The 18,865-nt window shown below is 36.8% G+C and overlaps 3 protein-coding genes across 3 annotated transcripts in view; 2 read left to right on the forward strand and 1 right to left on the reverse strand.

The window, feature by feature from the left end:
• Nucleotides 1–340: 340 nt before the first annotated feature.
• Nucleotides 341–11,707, forward strand: slc26a6l1 (solute carrier family 26 member 6, like 1). The gene is made up of 19 exons (XM_055213367.2): nt 341–1,587; nt 1,674–1,813; nt 1,893–2,003; nt 2,153–2,328; nt 2,882–3,046; nt 3,126–3,278; nt 4,466–4,548; nt 5,365–5,512; nt 5,603–5,716; nt 5,805–5,882; nt 5,972–6,067; nt 7,966–8,072; nt 8,160–8,229; nt 8,865–8,957; nt 9,171–9,281; nt 9,903–10,325; nt 10,442–10,496; nt 10,654–10,799; nt 11,280–11,707. Exons 1-19 carry the CDS (start codon nt 1,454–1,456, stop codon nt 11,301–11,303), a joined length of 2,427 nt encoding a protein of 808 aa, XP_055069342.2. The 5' UTR covers nt 341–1,453; the 3' UTR covers nt 11,304–11,707.
• On the reverse strand, nt 11,708–17,927 carry p4htmb (prolyl 4-hydroxylase, transmembrane b). The gene is made up of 9 exons (XM_055213378.2): nt 16,992–17,927; nt 16,815–16,896; nt 15,576–15,766; nt 15,386–15,482; nt 15,123–15,285; nt 14,843–15,028; nt 14,446–14,536; nt 14,246–14,369; nt 11,708–14,151 (listed from the first exon to the last, which is right to left on the reverse strand). Exons 1-9 carry the CDS (start codon nt 17,325–17,327, stop codon nt 13,943–13,945), a joined length of 1,479 nt encoding a protein of 492 aa, XP_055069353.2. The 5' UTR covers nt 17,328–17,927; the 3' UTR covers nt 11,708–13,942.
• Nucleotides 17,923–18,865, forward strand: part of LOC129450542 (fibroleukin) — a 53,523-nt gene continuing 52,580 nt past the window's right edge. The window contains exon 1 of the mRNA XM_055213390.2: nt 17,923–17,934. The gene's annotated coding sequence lies outside the window, so the exon portion shown is untranslated. The remainder of the gene's footprint in view (nt 17,935–18,865) is intronic.

An 18,865-nucleotide genomic window follows, 5' to 3' on the forward strand; every position in this document is an offset into this window, starting at 1 on the left:
GCTCCCGATAGGTGACAAAATAATGCGAACATTTTCCTATTTATGTGTTGTGATTTGTATAGTCACACTGTGTGTACAAATAACAAGGTCATATGAGACACAGCCATCTTTTAACAGTATACATACTGGGAACTATAGTCTCAGAAGGCGAAGCACTTCAAATGATTGCGTTGATTTGTGGCTTATTAGGAGCAGTGTGTTGGCTGGGGCCATTTGCTTCCAGTCTTTGTGCTGAGCTGGCGGGGGCTGCGTCGGACAGTTACAGCACGCACAGAGATGAGAAAAGTATGTATTGACTTAAATAACTTTGGGGGATGCGGTGGGTGGGCTGGGTTCCCAAAGTGTGGGCGTGTACTTTTAAGAAGAAAATGTTTTTAGAAATTAAATGGGATTCAATACACTGTCAGATAAATAATAATGGTCAAATTATGTACCACAGCTGTCACTGGGGCGGTACCCTTTCAAAATGTACAATTTTGGACCTAAAAATGTATTATAGTTAGTCATTAGTTAGTCATTGCCTCATTAGTACATAAGTACATCAAATATACATTGGTACCAAATGTTTACATATCTGTGCCTAATAGTCCATACTAGGACCTTTTTAAAAGGTACCCCCTAGTGACAGCTGGGGTACATATTTTGTACCAGTGTGTCAGTTTAGCTTTGAACTCATGCTGTTGTGTAAGTGGGGTAAAAATAGGACCATAAGCACAATTAGAACTCAGGCCTAAACTTTAGTTAACTTTTAATAATAATTAATAAATATATTAACCACACAGGAAAGAACATCTTGCACCAACTTCCAATTTTAAAGACCTTTAATGACTGCAATGATTGTGTTGTGTTGTAATGTTTGATGGATGAATGACGTCAAAACATATCTTCCTGTTGTCTTTATAGTCATCAGTTCTTACTGCACATCACAACGGAAAGTTTTAACAGGACCGGAAAGTGTTTCCATTACAATTGACCCATAAAGTGCAAAAAGTAGCGGATGCTAATGAACTGGAGGAAAGGCAGAGTCAGCATTACTGTACCAATAAGATTAGAGAATAAAAGAGATTTGTATGCACAAAGTGTATACATTTATAAGTTTGATATTCTGTAATTCCGTTATTACAGTACATACACATTGGAAATACTTTTGCAAACACATAATATTTTTATTTTATGCATTAATCAAATTTATTATTTATTATTAGTGTTGTTCTCAAGTTAATGATTGGTAGAAAGCACAGCCCTCTTTTAAGGCAGATCAACCCCATCACCCCCCCTTTAAATATCCCACAAGTTTACAATGAAGATACATCAGCTATCATCGAGATACAGAACACGTTGTTATATAGTTTACACTGAAAACAGTGTTATTTTGTTTTTGAAAAGTAGTCAAGGCTTGGCCAATTGATAGACCATTTATAGAAATTATAGCATTTATACAACAAATAGAGAAATGGATTCGGGACACGCAGGGTACAGTGTACAAAGAGATGTAATGGATGAACAGAAGCTGAAGGAATTATCTCAGAGACTGGACTACTCTCAGACTAACATTCCCATCTCCCAGTGTATAAAAAGATCACTCAGGTAAACTTAAGTATTACAAACACATTTGTGGAAATAAAATACGGCTTACGGAGTGCTATCAATTAAATCTCTGTTTTCTTTATCAGCTGTTCTGTACCCAGACTGAAGCGTGGCATAGTTGGCTTTTTTCCAATTTTATCCTGGTTGCCACGTTATTCCATATGGGATTATGGCATGCCGGATCTCATCTCTGGCATTAGCGTGGGTATCATGCACCTGCCACAAGGTAAGATCACACCTATTGTTTTACCAAAAACTCAAAAGATAATGACTTTGTTTAAGGGTCTTATGTCTGGATGTTTCAGGAATGGCCTATGCGTTGCTGGCCTCTTTGCCTCCAGTATTTGGACTCTACACATCCCTATATCCATCATTAATATATTTTATTTTTGGTACCTCTAGACACATTTCTATAGGTAAGATCAAAACTCTTCTTCTTTTGATTTAAATATGTTTTTTTCTTCACATAAAGAATGAATTATCTATTATAAATGTTTTAACATTTAAATGTGAAATTCATAATAATCTAACTTAAAATGTGTTTGTTTTTATGTGTGTGTCATAGGCACATTTACTATCCTCAGTATTATGATTGGTAGCGTGACAGAGAGACTTGGTCCTGATGCAAATTTCCTTGTTTATAATGGGACAAATGTGACCGAGGAGGTGGATATCACATCAAGAGACCTCTATAGAGTACAGGTTGCAGCTGCTGCCACTGTCTTGGGAGGCCTTATTCAGGTACCTAAATACACACCAACACAAACAGACAAATGCGTACACACAAAAATGTACACAATGTAGCTAAAGGCAAATTTACATGAACAAACACAATTACATTTTATGCATTTGGCAAATGCTTTAAACCAATGTATAGTGCATTCAAGGTACACCTTTTTTCAGTATGTGTGTTACCTTGGATTGAACCCACAACACAATGCTATGCCAATTAAGCCATGACCAACTGATCCATGATTTTACATTAATTAAAACAGTTAAGATCAACTAACTATGGCATTGAATTAAAGGCGGGGTGCATGCTTTTTGAAAAACACTTTGGAAAAGAGAGTCGGGCCGAGTACCCAAACACACTTGTAGCCAATCAGCAGTAAGAGGCATGTCTACTAACCGACATTGTTGCCTGTGTTGCGTATGTGTGGGGCGGGTTTATCAAAAGAAGGTCCAGATTCTATTGGGGTAGAGGCGTGTTTGTTAAGGTGATTTCAAATATCAACATTAGCTTCAGAGATCATGCACCCCGCCTTTAACTATAATTTTGTGTTCTCGCTGTTAGGTTGTATTAGGCTTTTTGCAGTTTGGATTTGTCGGCACGTATCTTTCAGAGCCACTGGTCAGAGGTTATACCACGGCAGCGTCTTTTCACGCCGTAGTAGCTCAGTTAAAGAACATCCTCGGACTCTCACCAAAACGCTTCAATGGACCTCTGTCTGTTATCTATGTGAGTGCAATAAATTAAAATGAATATAAAATGCACAGCACTATGCATTCAGGCATTAATGTGTCATTTCTCTGTGCAGACTTTAGGAGACCTGTTTCCGCTGTTGCCCAAGACTCATATTCCAACTCTGCTGGTCAGTGTCGTGTCCATTGTGGTTCTCATCACAGCAAAGGAGCTTAACAACGCACTCAGACACAAACTGCTGGTGCCTATTCCAGTGGAACTCTGTACTGTACGTCCAGTAATAGCTCTCTGTTTGCTCATCTTGTTTGCTTACTCTGTCCATTGTTTTGTCTCCATTAACAACAGAATTGCATCTGTCCTTTATTAGATTCTGTCTTTTTCATATGCACTTTATTTTATAGGTTTTGTTTGGCATAACTTTAAGCAGGGGGTGTGTTTTGTTTCAGTAGTGGTTAACTTTAAAGCCCAGAGTATAGTCTTGTTTTTTACTTGTACGCGGACATACGCACACAAACGAAAGTCCAGCCCTGCAAATTATAGTTTATTTGACACGTACGTGTACATATACATAGATACAGGCCATTGAAAGTGCTTGAATCTATTTTATGCAAGATGTTTTCTGAAAAAAAAAAATCCATATTATTTCCTGTGTAGTGCAGGATAATATCATAAAAATTCTAGACTTTTTAAGCACACATGCTAAACTGTTAGCTTTAAATGCTAATGTCTTCTGTATGCGAATGTTGACTCATACAAAGATGCTTTTTTGCATAGTTGTGTTTGACACATGAAAATGACTCGAGTTACGTATGTAACTGTTGTTCTATTAGAAGGGAACGAGGCGCTGCGTCTCCCTTGCCATACTTCCTGTGTCCCTGTAACGTCATCTTTGGCAATATTTCAGATAGCGATATACTTCCTGTCTCCAGCGTCACCCAGTCTTTGTTGTTAAGCCTCACCATTGGTTGAATTTGATATACACATTCAGACGCACTTACCCTTGGAGGCACTTACGCAGTGACGCAGCGCGAGTTCCCTTGAAAGGGAACTGTAACAATGTATCTTTAAAGGTAACACAATGTAACCTTGCTCTCACTTGAAATGTGTCCCCACATTAAGTCCTTGAATTTGAGGGTATTGGACATGGAAAGTCCTTGAAAGGTCCTTGAATTTGAAGTTAACTAAGGTGTGGGAACCTTATGCACGCACTCTTCTGATGGAGAAAATTGTGTAACGCGGACAGTACACAGACCCTTGCGTACATATAATAATAGACTATACTTCGGCCTTAAGGGTGTATGTTATTTATATGTGTAGTCATCATTTTTTTCACATCACTTAGTTATAACTCATTGAACTACCCAGTCTGGCTTCTTAGTCATTATGCAGGAATCATTAATAGGATTTTACCCTGAGCTCATGATATTTATGAAAGTTTTTGTGTATGTGTACTAGATTGTAGTGGGGACAGTTATATCATTCTACACTCGACTGAATGACAGCTATAAGATATCAGTGGTTGGGGAAATTCCAAGTGGGTAAGTTTTAAGATCTATAATGTTTTAATATTATAGATATTATATAATATTATATAATTCACCCAAAAATGAAAATGTTGTCATTATTTACTCAACTACAGGTTGTTACAAACCTGTATACAAATCTTGTGTTCAGCAAAACAAAGAAATGTATTCAGGTTTGTAACAACCTGAGGTTGAGTAAATGATGACATAATTTTCTTTTTTGGGTAAACTATCCCTTTAATGGTTTCGATCTCATAATTAGATCTTCACATATAATAGCTAATAAAAATCGTTTTAAACTCTATGAAATAGGTTGACACAATCCAACATATTTTAAAGGGATATTTCACTTTAAAATGAATATTCTGTCATCATTTACTCGTCCTCATGTTGTTCTAAATCTGTATGAATTTCTTTTTTCTGGTGAACACAAAAAGAAGATATTTTGAGAAATGATGGTAAACACACAGCAGTAAGTGACCATAGACTTCCATAGTAGGAATAAAAAAAATATGATGGAATTTAATGGGTACCATCAACTGTGTGCTTACCATCATTTATCAAAACATTTTCTTAGTCATTTATCACAATACTTCCAAAATATTTTTTTCCTACTATGGAAGTCAATGGCCACTTACTGTTGTGTGTTTACCATCATTTCTCAAAATATCTTCTTTTGTGTTCACCAGAAAAAAGAAATTCATACAGATTTAGAACAACATGAGGACGAGTAAATGATGATAGAAATTTAATTTTAAAGTGAACTATCCCTTTAAATGTCAAAATATGTATCATAACTCATTCAGTGGTTGTTCTGATTTTCCTACATAGACTTCAGCCTCCCAAAGTCCCAAATGTCACAATCTTTTCTGAGGTGGTGGGGGATGCTTTTGCCCTGGCCATTGTGGGCTATGCCATTTCTATTTCACTTGGCAAAAACTTTGGTCTTAAACATGGTTACAGAGTAGAGAGCAACCAAGTAAGTAAATCACATATGGTTGTAGACAATCACATAACAAAACTACTCGACTGAACTCTTTCTCTCTCTATCCCTCGTGTTGTGATCTAGGAACTGGTGGCTTTGGGTCTCAGTAATACGTTTGGAGGTTTTTTCCAATGTTTTTCAGTCTGTTCTTCTATGTCCCGAAGTCTCATACAGGAGAGCACAGGTGGCAAGACACAGGTGAGACAAACACAATGTCACCTGTGTGACAGAGCCATGCATGCAGTTACACATCCGCTGTAGTAAGTATCATATTGTGTTGTTTTAGATCGCAGGAGTTGTGTCTGGTGTGATAGTGCTGGTGACAATACTGAAGTTAGGCTCGCTTTTTCAAGATCTACCTAAGGTAGGTGTAAACAATCCTCTTGAATCAGAATAAATGTGTAAAACTATATGTATGATAATATATTTTCTATTCTTTCTGTGTGTGTCTAGGCAGTTCTTTCTGCAATTGTCTTCGTGAATCTGAAGGGGATGTTCATGCAGTACTATGACATAGTTACTTTGTGGCGTACCAGCAAGATTGATCTGGTATGTCATGCAAAAAAATCATACATTTTTCATCTATAAATGGTTTCAGAGGCAACAACATAAACAAGCGGCTTTTGTGGCCCAGACTTTCGGTAGACTTCCAGGTCAGTGACAAAAACGGTTTGGCAATGTGAGAAATCAAAAATATTTAAAAAAAAACTTGTTTTAAAAGCATGCATCAGGTTTATTTCAATGCACATAGTGTATTTATGTAAATTTTGTGCAATAAAAAATTACATTTGCACCATTTTTATGAAAGTTAAGATGGTGTAACCGCCAATTACACCAAAAAATGAGAAATATTAAATATTTTATCCACCTTGATGGCATGTAAGCGTAATCATCAAAAAAACAAAAACATTTAAATATAATTGTATTATTTCAAAATGTAAATTGTTATGCGTTTTTGTAATATTTGTCCTGACATATGCTGAAACTGCTTTTCTAAAAAAATCTTAAACAAATGATGTAAAAATGTATGTAAAAAAATCATATTACACTAAACTAGATGATTATATTTTATTACACATTTTTTATGAATATATTTATAAAAACTTACACCACATTGACATTTTGCAATTATCCCCAAAATATTCTGTCAAAATTAAATAAAACCAGAAATTAAGACTTGGTCCTCAAAAAAGAGAATGTATGCAATTAATCTGCAAATTTCTTTTGAAATTTTAATCCTTTTACATTTAATTGAACCATACGACACAAAATAAGTTAAGACTGAATGGGAAAATGTCAAAAGGTGTAACCGCCAATTGCGCCAAAGAATGAGAAATATTAAATATTTTATCCACCTTAATGGCATGTAACTGTAATCATCAACAAAAAAAAAAACATTTTAAAATATCATTTTATTAGTTATTTCTAAATTGAAAATTTGTATGCGTTTTTGTAATATTTATCCTGACATATGCTGAAAACAGCTCTGTTCTTTAAATAATCTTTGACAAATGATGTAAAAATATATGTAAAAGAAATTATATTACACTAAACTAGATGATTATATTTTATTCCAAATTTTTTTATGAATATATTTATATTTTAATTTAAAAAATACTAGTTACACCACATTGACATTTTTGCAATTATCCCCCAAATATTCTGTCAAAATGAAATAAAACCAGAAATTTTAGACTTGGTCCTCAAAAAAAAGAGAATGTATGCAAGTAATCTGCAAATTTATTTTAAAATTTTAACCCTTTTACATTTAATTGATCCATACGACACAAAATAATTAACGTCATGTCATTGACTATTCCGCAAAGAATAAATAACAACAGAGTCCTTCTAGAGTAGATTATTTCTGATAACAAGTACATTACCTTAGTTTAAATAATAGCTAAAGCGTATCAACTACTACACTGAGCTAATGTTAGTGTGTAAAATGAATGTATTCAATGTTAGCTACAGGTCCTTAAATTCTTGCCTGGCTCCCAAACCTTTTCTTTGCACAGCAGTGAATCATGATCGCCGTCTCCCCCCGCCTTTAGTAAAACAAACATTTTTATTTTCGACATGGTATTTGTAGTGGTATGGTATGGTAAGGTCAGTTTAGCCAGTAGCCAGACTGATCAATACAGACCGGAAGTTAATTTTGCGACAGGTGCATAACTGCTGCAACGTGCATGCGTCCGATAAAACCTTTAAGAGGTGCTTGCTAGGACAATTTTGACTATTAGTATCGCTGTTTTGAAATATGAACCACACTTTATTTATTGGCCCATCAATGTGTTAAACTAAACTACGTCTTAGCAAACACTGTCCTGGCAAGGCAACCCCCTAAAACACCTCTAAAATTACAATGAATATGTAATTCTGTCGATTCTGTCAACACACATACTGTAATTATTTATCACATCATCTTTTTGTGTTTTTGTGGTCTGTAGTTGATATGGTTGGTGACATTTGTGTCTACTGTACTCTTTAATTTGGATATGGGTCTGGGTGCCTCCATGGCTTTCGCTCTACTGACAGTGATCTTCAGGACTCAACGGTAAGTCTTTCTCTGCTTCTAATCTCTCTTATTCAAGTCAATTGCTCTTATTTGCTTACAGCATAATGTTGTATTTCTGTCTCTTAGGCCTAGGTACTCACTGCTAGGACAACTTCCTGGCACTGAGCTTTATCTAGACATGGAAACACACAAGGAGGTGAGGGGTTAAGTGGCTTCTATCATACAGTACATGCAGCTTTACAAATATATTTTTCTTAATATTCAAGTGAGAAATATATATTTTTTAATAGTCACATGACTGCTCATCCGAGGGGCGCTAATTCAAAATAAGTGTTCGTAGTGTCATGTGTGTTGCTTGCATTTTCAAAATATGTGTTTGTTGCGTCATGTTATCCATGTGCATCACGTGTTTTGTCAAAATAAGAGCCTGCTGCACATGCTACAAAACCGTTTATGATAAAAGAGACGCTCACGTTCACAAAATACACCCAAGACATTTTCTTAACAGTAAACTCTGATTATGCATAAGATTATGCGAGTATCTGGCAAACACCAGCGTCTCTTTTATCATAAACCCTTTAGACGCGTCTGCAGCAGGCACTTATTTTGACAAGTCACGTGATGCACACAGGATCTCTTTATACATGTATACATGTTGTGACAAACTTCGCATCGAGTGCCCTCGAATAAAGAAGTCACCGGCCGCCACTGCACATGACCATTGTATCTCCAGTAATATCTGAATAATGAATTGCATACTGTATATGAATTGCATATATTTACTTCTACAGACCAATAACAAACATGCTTTATGGTCTATGTGTTTTGCAGGTGAGGGAGGTACCTGGTATTACCATCTTTCGCTCCTCTGCCACCATGTACTTTGCAAATGCTGAACTCTACCTTGAGGCCCTTAAAAAGAAGGTTTGTCCTGTTGAGAAGGTCACTAGCACACAGTATATTTTTGGGATGATGGTACCCAGCTTCTTAACTTCTTTACTTAAGTTAACCAGACTCACCAAAAGGATCTTGTTGGTTGACCAGCATTGTCTGGTCATGGCCCGGTGGTAACCATGGATTGTGTGTGTTGTCTGGTATTATGTTTACGAAACAAAAATCACTGCTTTTTACACACAGAGTGGTCTGGACATCGGAAAAATGCTCACTTATAAACGCAGACAGGAGGCTAAGCAGAGACGTCGAGAGAGGAGAGCAGAGAGAAGAGCACAAAAAGAAGCCAAAATACAGGTAGATGATCTCTTCCAGTTGTTTCCATGGTTACAAGATGGATGATGATATGTGACCCTGGTCCACAAAATCTGTCAAAAGGGTTAATTTTTTTAATTGAGATGTATACATCACATGCAGTCTGAATAAATAAGGGTTCAATTGATGTATGATTTGTTAGGATAGGACAATATTTGGTCGAGATACAACTATTTGGAAATCTGGAATCTGAGGGTGCAAAAAAAAATCGAAATATTGAGAAAATTGCTTTTAAAGTTGTCCATTAGCAAGTCATTAGCAACTGCATCCACAAAAATAAAGTTTTGATACATTTACGGTTGGAAATTTACAAAATATGAAACATGATTTTTACATAATATCCTAATATTTTTAGGCATAAAAGAAAAATCGATAATTTTGACCCAAAAATGTCTTTTTGGCCTTAGCTACAAATATACCTGTGCTACTTATGACTAGTTTTGTGGTCTGTGGTGACATATAAATTGCTCTAACAGATTATTTGCTTGGTATGAGTTAATGTGCCTATCCTGTATTGAGATACTGTAAACACTTTTAAGTCATCATAGTGAGTTTTGCATGCAACTTCAACTCTGCACTTTTCCTTTCGTTCTCCTTTTACAGAAAATAGCTCTCAGGGCAGCCTCTCAGCGATCCAAAAATGTTGTATTTTCAGTTGAAGAAGTGGCAGAACAGTTGAGAGAAATGGACGAAGACACACTGAGAGACGAAGAGCCCGGTTGGATAGAGCGAGAAAACAGTACAGTGTTTGTAATGCCCGAGACACCACAGACATCTGATGGCCGTCACACCTGGATGTACCTTAAGGGAACTGACCCTGATACAACCACCCTTGGGTCATTGTCAGATCTACATGATGGGGACACCACCACACTGGATTCAAGCAGTGAAGACACTGTAAGCAGAGACCTGGAAAGGGTTTCTTTGGGATCCCTTGGGAAGTGGACTTGGGATATACACTCTATCATCTTAGATTTCTCTACTGCTAACTTCATCGATACAGTGGCCATCAAAACGCTGAGGAATGTGAGTAATACAGTATGAAATTTTAAAGAATATAAATCACTATGCTTAATTTATACGAACATTTGTTAAATGTTGTAAAAGATCAAAAATGTAAATTCTGTCATTGTTTATTGTAGATATTCCATGATTTTGGAGAGATTGATGTGGATATCTACTTAGCCGGCTGTCAAAGTAGGTGTATCTCCCACTTTTTATACCTTCCACTAAGTCTATCGGTAATGTTAGTGTTATATGATTCACTACTGTTACACTGTATCACAACCGTCCAGTAATTTAGTCCAAATTAGAGTTGCTATGATTAACATATATGAATTATGCCTTTCTCCAGCACTGGTGGTGGAACAGCTTGAACGTGGTGGGTTCTTTTCTAATGTCATCACCGAAGGGCGTGTCTTTGCTACTGTGCATGATGCAGTTTTGTACTGTCTCAAGCATCGGGGAGCTATGACCATTAACAACCATGAGAATGCTCTGGTAGGTTCTTTAAGCATATGCTCACTGAAACAAACACACACACACACACACACACACACACACACACACACACACTCTGATTTCCATGTTTTATGGGGACATTCCATAGACGTAATGCATTTTATACTGTACAAACTGTATATTGTATTCCCCTTACCTACCCCAGTCCCTAACCCCAACCATCACAGAAAACTTTATCCTACTTCACATTTTCAAGAAACATCATTTTGTTTGATTTATAAGCTTGTTTCCTCATGGGGACATCAAAATGTCCCCACAAGGTCACAAAAACACTGGTATTCCTATCTTTGTGGGGACAATTGGTCCCCACAACGTGATAATTACCAGGTACACACACACACACACACACACACACACACACAAACCTGTGAGTGTACAAATCTAAGACTTGGGCCTATGGTATTTAATTGTGGAATTTTTCATGACATGACATCATTTGTTTCAAATGTATCATTTCAGGACATGAGTGGTACCCATCTATGAGAGAAGACTTCTGCTTTGTTCTAGTTTTATATGGTTAGCTGTAAATTTCTGCATTAAGTTTTTAAGCATTTTGGTAAAGATGATGCTAATAAAGTATGACTGTTACTGTTGTATGGTATGACAATGTTTGAGTAGGTATGTAAATTAAATTAATTTGCCTTTAAATTAATTTGTGCATTTTTTGTTAGGCAATAAATTAATTACAACTTTTGAAATTTACTTTATTTTTTTAGTTAAGGATAAGAATGTTTTATTTTTATTTTTGACCGTGTGGGTTAGGTTTAGGGTTTCCCAATCTGGGAAATTGCAGGGGGTTCGTGAATTGATGAAAAATGTATCGATTACAATTCAATCATAAAATGTAAATAAATAATTGTTAAATAAAAAATTATTTACTAACCCAATTTACATTTCATTTGTTTAATCTGTATGTCAAGTGACCATTACACAACACTACAATATATCAGAAAACTCATATACATTTTATGTACCAATGAAAGAAAAGAAAATTAGCAGGTATTAAGAACAACTTTGTAAAATACTACTGATAAAAATTTTAAAAACAGATGAAAAATAAATGTGTTTGAAGTTATGGGTGCATGCGCGCATGCATTTTAATAAAACTGCCTACAGTATGCATTACTGGTCAGGTTAAATATTTTATTCAGGAAAGTGATTTTGTGCAACATGATTACAAATAACTACAAATAACCAAATAAATAAGTTCAGTCTGATTTTTTGGGATGCAATTAAAATACGACAACTAACTACTAACACATTACAAAATAAATTAATAAAATTCAACCTAATCATACAAGTTTGTGCAAGTTTAACATGCTTCTCTTTATACGCATCTAAAAGGGGAAGACATTTGAGAAACATCAGGTGGAAATGAAGGCTTTAACTCTCATATTAATAATAATGAGTTATTAATTAAAGAAATATTCTGGATTAAATACATGTATTTAAAATGTAGGCATTGTATGTATTTGAATGCTTGTCCATTAGTCCAGCCAAACAAAAATGTTTTTAGAGTAATGCAATTACAACAAATGTCTATGAGGCTATAAGTGAAGTTTACTTAAAGGGATAGTTCACCCAAAATGTAAATTCTTTCATCATTTTCTCATCCTCATGTTGTTCTAAATCTGTATGAACCTGTTCTTTCCGATGAACACAAAAGAAGACATTCTGATAAAATTATGTAAACCAATTGGAATTCAATGGGTACCGTCAACTATATTATCACAATACTTTCATAATATTTGTTTTCTACTATTGAAGTAAATGATAACAATCAGATGTATGCTTACCATCATTTATAAAAATGTCTCCTTTTGTGTTCATCAGAAAAAAAGAAATTCATACAGGTTTAGAACAACATGAGACATGAAAAAATGATGAGAAAAATGTAAAATTTTGGGCAAACTATCCCTTTAACTAAGTTTGGGAGGAGCATGGTCATGTAATCCAACCAATCAGCACAAAAAAAGTCTCTATATATGCACCCCTCCTCCACCCCATCGCGTCACTCTTTTCTGGTATATCTCTCCCAGTTAAGGGGGGTGGGGTGGGGGTGGTACTCTGGGTTCGAGCTAATATTCCGAACTCGGAGCCCTCCCCTCGGACAGCAAGCCAAATATGCTTATTTTCATATTTGATTACATGTTAATGCGAACTTGTGAACACTGTGAACTTGTGAACACTAAAGACACAGATATGTGACACATATTTTAGTTTAACTACTAACATAACTTTTGTTTATTAAGTTTTTAATGAATTGTGAACTTTTCGAATTTTAAACAACTATTTTTCCACATTCACCGCTTCTATTAAAACAAAATAGACTAAAACCATTGTCATAGATCTTAAGTTGTATTTAATCCAGAAAATGTCTTTAAGCTAGTAATACTACAACTAACTAATGCTAAGCACATCCTCAGATCATTTTCCTCAAAAATGTTTGGTGATTTAAATGTAAGAAATTCTTCAGTAGAAAGCATTGGACTATTTCTTACACTTTTCGGCCACATACACACTGCAAAGTTGCATCACTGCGCATTTGCACATTAAACCCAGTTGCAGTGTAAACGGTCATCAACAAAAATAAGTGCCAATCATTTTTAGTCGCAGTGTGTACATGGCCTTTGGGATTTACAGTAAAGTGCAAATACTGTATGTAAACAAAGTTATCAAATATGGCTGCATTCCCATGACAAAAAAACGATTTTACCTTCAAATCTACAGTAGGAACAGTAGCATTGTCTTTCACAATTGCATAAAGCTCTCTTTATCCCTGAATTCAACCCAACACAAAAATTCCAGTTCAGACGCCTGGACCACTGGAGGTTGGGTGAAGCCTCATTCAATTCAAAACTATGAGGAGATGTATATTATTGGTAGAGCTACATTATTATAGTGTATGTGTGCAAGTGCGTAAAGACAAAAGATGTGTATTTGTGCAAATTTGTCTGTGAATGAGGTCAGTATGTTTAAATGCTTTGGAAAGTATAGTGCTGAGTATGTGTGTAACGTTTAACTGATTGATTGATCCATACTGTACAGTACTGTACATGATGAAGTGAATGTGTGTACTGTATGTGTTCTGCGTAAAACTGTATTTGTGCATGCATACATGTTTACAAGTCTTGGTGTTTTTCTGTGTGCTGGTCTGAAATAGTTTCTTCTTGCTCCTGCATTTCTTGTTGTTGGTAAACAAACTGTTGGTATAGTGCCTGCCGCTGGTAAACTGGATCTACATTGATCCAATTATTGGCAACCCACTTGGTCCCTCGGGTCACCACACAGCCCCCATGAAGAGAATATTCATCCTGTTCACCCACCCAACCTACAGAAGGCAGCACAGCATGACATTCCCTTGAAGTTACATTTACAATGTTTCAGCTGCAAAATATATTATAATAGAGCAACATTTTTATTACCTCTTCCATCGGAGAGGTAATTGTACCAGAAAACTGCTGTCCCCTTAGTAGGCTTCACTCTCAAGTTACCCTTATCACAGTGTTTCCTCGTGTCCAACAAATCCACATCATTCTGTATCAATGACTGAGAAACAAGCATACTGGCTGTCAGTGGTTAAAGAGTGTGAGACAAATACTTTCAGCTGTCAAACACAACATACCGCTTCTTCGTATGTCCTGTTATCAGCCACTGGAAAGGTGGTTTCACCTCCTTCTTCAACATTGTTAAGGTAAAACAGAACAGTGATATACCTGCAAAGACAAAACAAACACTATACTGAGTAAACTCTTTAATCTATAATTCAAAACAAAATAATATAAAAAATGACAATTTTCACTTTTTTAACATTACTGGAACCTTCAGTGTTTGTGACTTATAGGGACAGTTCACCCAAAAATAAAAACCACCCGATCAAAAGTCCCATTGTAGGAAAAAAATACTATGGAAGTCAATGAAGCTTAGGGTGGGTAAATAAACAACAAATTTTCATTTTTGTGTCAACTGTCCCTTTAAATTTCCATTGACATATGCATTAGGGTTGGACACCTGTGGCTCACCTACAGGAAGTCTGGAATGGGGAGGTTGTGTTGGCAGCGAGGCGAGTGTGTGTACAGGCTGTTTCGGGATACACTGGTCCGCTATCATGATGAGCGTGGTAATGACCTCCCTTGTCATAGCGCACCACTTGTAGCGGCTCACTTAACTCCACCAGGGATGACGGCAGTCGTGTTAAACGAGTGACTCTATATGGTCGAAAATAAAAAGAGAATTGGAACAGCAGATAAAGCATGTAGGTAACTTCAATAAGATGTATAAATTTAGCAAACTTGTGGACACCTTTTACGGAGATCTTGAAGAACCTGATGTGCTCCCTGGCCCTGGTAGAGCCAAGTGTGTCTGCTGTTCCTCACCAGCTGGCTCCTTTCCACTCCACGCTGCAGCAGAAAACGCTGAAAGGCATCGCTTCTTAGACGTCCAAACTCCTCTAGACTCAACAGACCTGTGAAAGGAGAAAACAGTACATACAATACGTACTCTCAAATGTAATGTGTTAATGTGATCTGTCAGTTAAGTTGTTCATACAGGTTTTTCATCTTTACCATTTCCATCCAGATCAACTTTTAGGCCATCATAGATTTCCTTAAGGTTCTCAGAAGTTAACCAGATGCCATCTCTCACTCGAGAGTGTGTCAATATCTACACCAGAAAATATGGTGAACAACAGATTAAACAAAGTGCACAAACACACACATTGAAGCCTTTGAAATAAGTAATGAAAATTGATGGTACCTCATGAGGTTGCAGCTGGCCATCTTGGTTGAGGTCAAGGAAATTAAAGATTTCCTCTGGACTGAGGTTAAGCTGCTGGTTAAGCTCCTCCTGACCTTCAGGAACCATCACCTGGCTCTCCATCAAACCCTTAAGCTGAGCCAGTCGCACAATTACACCACATTCCTCCGCTGACAGAAAATTAGGGATCTCTGCGGAGATTAGGACCACCGAAGTCTGATTTTAATATAGCATTTACTATAGTAAACTGTAGTAAAATTCCTAGATACTATAGTTTTGTTTAGTCTTTACACCGTATTTACTACAGTTTATTTGTTTACAATAGTAAATCCTTTAGAATGTCTATGTCTATAGTATACCATAGTAGTTATTTTATACTAGTACGTATAATAATTAATAGGCTATTAGCCTGCTTTAGTATACTGCTATTAGCCTGCTTTAGTATACTACAATTTACTACTGTTTATTATAGTAAATACTATAAAAAAAAATTTAACCCACAAATATATTTTACACAGATGAATTTATCAAACCTCTCTCTCTCTCTCTCTCTCTCTCTCTCTATATATATATATATATACACATACATACATACATTCACCTAAAGGATTATTAGGAACACCTGTTCAATTTCTCATTAATGCAATGGTGTTAGGGGATGTTTTCTTGGCACACTTTAGGCCCCTTAGTGCCAATTGGGCATTGTTTAAATGCCACGGCCTACCTGAGCATTGTTTCTGAACATGTCCATCCCTTTATGACCACCATGTACCCATCCTCTGATGGCTATTCCAGCAGGACCTGAGCATGTCACAAAGCTTGAATCATTTCAAATTGGTTTCTTGAACATGACAATGAGTTCACTGTACTAAAATGGCCCCCACAGTCACCAGATCTCAACCAGATAGAGCATCTTTGGGATGTGGGGGAACTGGAGCTTCGTGCCCTGGATGTGCATCCCACAAATCTCCACAACTGCAAGATGCTATCCTAACAATATGGGCCAACATTTCTAAAGAATGCTTTCAGCACCTTGTTGAATCAATGCCACCTAGAATTAAGGCAGATCTGAAGGTGAAAGGGGGTCAAACACAGTATTAGTATGGTGTTCCTAATAATCCTTTAGGTGAGTGTATGTATGTATATATATCTTAACCCAGCAGGGATGGTACTTTTATAGTAATTTTATGTCAACTAACTATTAACTCTTTCTTTACCAATTAAATCAAGATGTTTTACCAAACAGCAGGGGCTTAAGACTGAGTGTCTTCATCTCGTGGACTTTGCCTGGCATCAGTGACACTTTTTGGACATGACCCACCTAAACAAAATAAAAAAACTTAATTTGTCCTGTCTAGCTTGAAAGACTGATCAAAAACAACGAGAGAAGTCTGAAACATGCATTTTTTCCTGTACCCGTATGCCTTCAATGCGAGGTATACTGAGTCTTGGGAATCCTGAGTCTGCAGGGGTCTGCGCATCCGACGCTGCGGAAACTTTATGACTGCTGCCTGTGCTGCTATAATCCTGGTTTGGCACGCTCGTTGTGGATCCGTTATTATAATGAACATACAGCAGAAGTGCGATAACATTGATGATGTACACGTGGAAGAAGACCATGACCACCATGAAGTATGAGCGCGAGCACACGCTGCTCTTCTTCAGAGAGACTCGCTGACGGGGCAGCGACTGGGCTGCCGGTGATGATGATGCGGCATCATCTTTCTCGGTGTTCTCATGCGTTTCTATCATTTTCACAGCCCCTAACTTGACAACATTCGCATTGTGTTTCAAATCCACTATTTAAAAATCAGTAAAAAACCTTAAAAAAGACAGTAGTCGATGTTTTCCCGTCCGCCCCGTCGTTTTGACAGATCACGCGCATTAAAACAGACGTCACTGTAAAGGCATCAGTAGCTAACTTGATAAAAGCCTGCGAGATTAATAATTAAAGATGATGAACTACGCCAACCGACAACAAAATAACACCATTTGATTTAAACTACCGTGTAAACGGCTAAACATTGCTGTTGTCTGTAAATTTGTCACTGTCTTGTTGTGGCAGCATGACACGCTCCGGTTTAACTCAGCAGATGTCATTGTTTACATCGAGACGCGTGAGTACAGGAGTTGCGCAGCATCTCGTATCCCGCGCGCGGCTGTGCCGAAACACCATTTTGAAAGTCGTGCTCCTCAAAATCCTTGCTGTAATCCTGAATTTGGGTTTATTTGGCAGGTTCCACGGTTACGCATCTGGAAGTAAACTGCAGGAGACCACATTCCAGGGACGCCATTCCCCTGACAACTGCGGCAGCAACGACGCTGCTAGCGGATACAGTAACAAGGCAGCCCACTAGCGGTGAGATACTTAGCGGTACTGTACTGTATTTATTGTAGAGGGATGACCTTATACCAGTACTCCACGTGGATGTCAACGTTTTGACTTTAAAACCAATATATTAACCCCCCACAACAATTTCTACCCAGTAAAAATCTAGAACTTGGGATAAGTGTACTTAATTTTACAGTAAAATAACACTAAAGATTTAGATTGTCTAGCTTGTTTTGTTTTGAGCCCTCAAAGTGTTTACTCCTCAGCATCTTTTTCCTGTAAACGAATTAAAATTTTAATTAACGTCACGTGTTTTTATATTTAGTAAAATAGTTTGGTATACAGTGCTTATGCACAAGTTATTTTTTAGTGGTTTTAAAGGGGTCATATTATGATATTTTTTAAAGATGTAAAATAAGTATTAGGTGTCCTTAGAGTGCGTATGAGAAGTTTTAGCTCGAAATACTCCACAGATAATTAATTTTAGCATGTTAAAATTTCCACTTTGTAGGCCTGAGCCAAAGTGTGCCGTTTTGGGGTGTTTCCTTTAAAATGCAAATGAGGTGATGCTACCTACCTCACAAAACAGGCAAAATCTGAACGACTTTTTCACATGCTTGCACAGAATGGCTTACAAAAAAAGTTACTGGGTTGCTCTTTTTCACGTCTAGGTTGATAGAAGCACTAGGGACACAATTATAGCACTTAAAGGACAAGTTCGGTATTTTACACTTAAAGCCCTGTTTTCAGATTGTTTATGAAGAAATAGAACGGTTTTGACTGAAATTTGGACATATGATGCTGGCCCGAGAATTTTCGGTGTCTGTTGTAGAACCCAATACCTCTACAATGGCTGCATAGGTGCACAGGAACAATCCTTCCTAAAATGCATTAAATTTTCTTTTACAAAGACGTGAAACTCACCGAGTGGTCAGGGGTGTTCACTGATATGCTCACA

Source organism: Misgurnus anguillicaudatus, chromosome 8, assembly GCF_027580225.2.
Source record: "Misgurnus anguillicaudatus chromosome 8, ASM2758022v2, whole genome shotgun sequence".
Classification (NCBI taxonomy): Eukaryota; Metazoa; Chordata; class Actinopteri; order Cypriniformes; family Cobitidae; genus Misgurnus; species Misgurnus anguillicaudatus.

Coding starts and splice junctions, on each gene's coding strand:
- slc26a6l1 (XM_055213367.2), top strand. CDS start 1,454: ATGGATTCGGGACACGCAGGGTACAGTGTACAAAGAGATGTAATGGAT. Junction 8,073..8,159: donor GTGATCTTCAGGACTCAACG/GTAAGTCTTTCT, acceptor TCTGTCTCTTAG/GCCTAGGTACTCACTGCTAG. Junction 10,800..11,279: donor ACAACCATGAGAATGCTCTG/GTAGGTTCTTTA, acceptor GTATCATTTCAG/GACATGAGTGGTACCCATCT.
- p4htmb (XM_055213378.2), bottom strand. CDS start 17,327: ATGATAGAAACGCATGAGAACACCGAGAAAGATGATGCCGCATCATCA. Junction 15,767..16,814: donor TCTTAAGCCCCTGCTGTTTG/GTAAAACATCTT, acceptor TAATCTCCGCAG/AGATCCCTAATTTTCTGTCA. Junction 15,483..15,575: donor GCCAGCTGCAACCTCATGAG/GTACCATCAATT, acceptor TTTCTGGTGTAG/ATATTGACACACTCTCGAGT.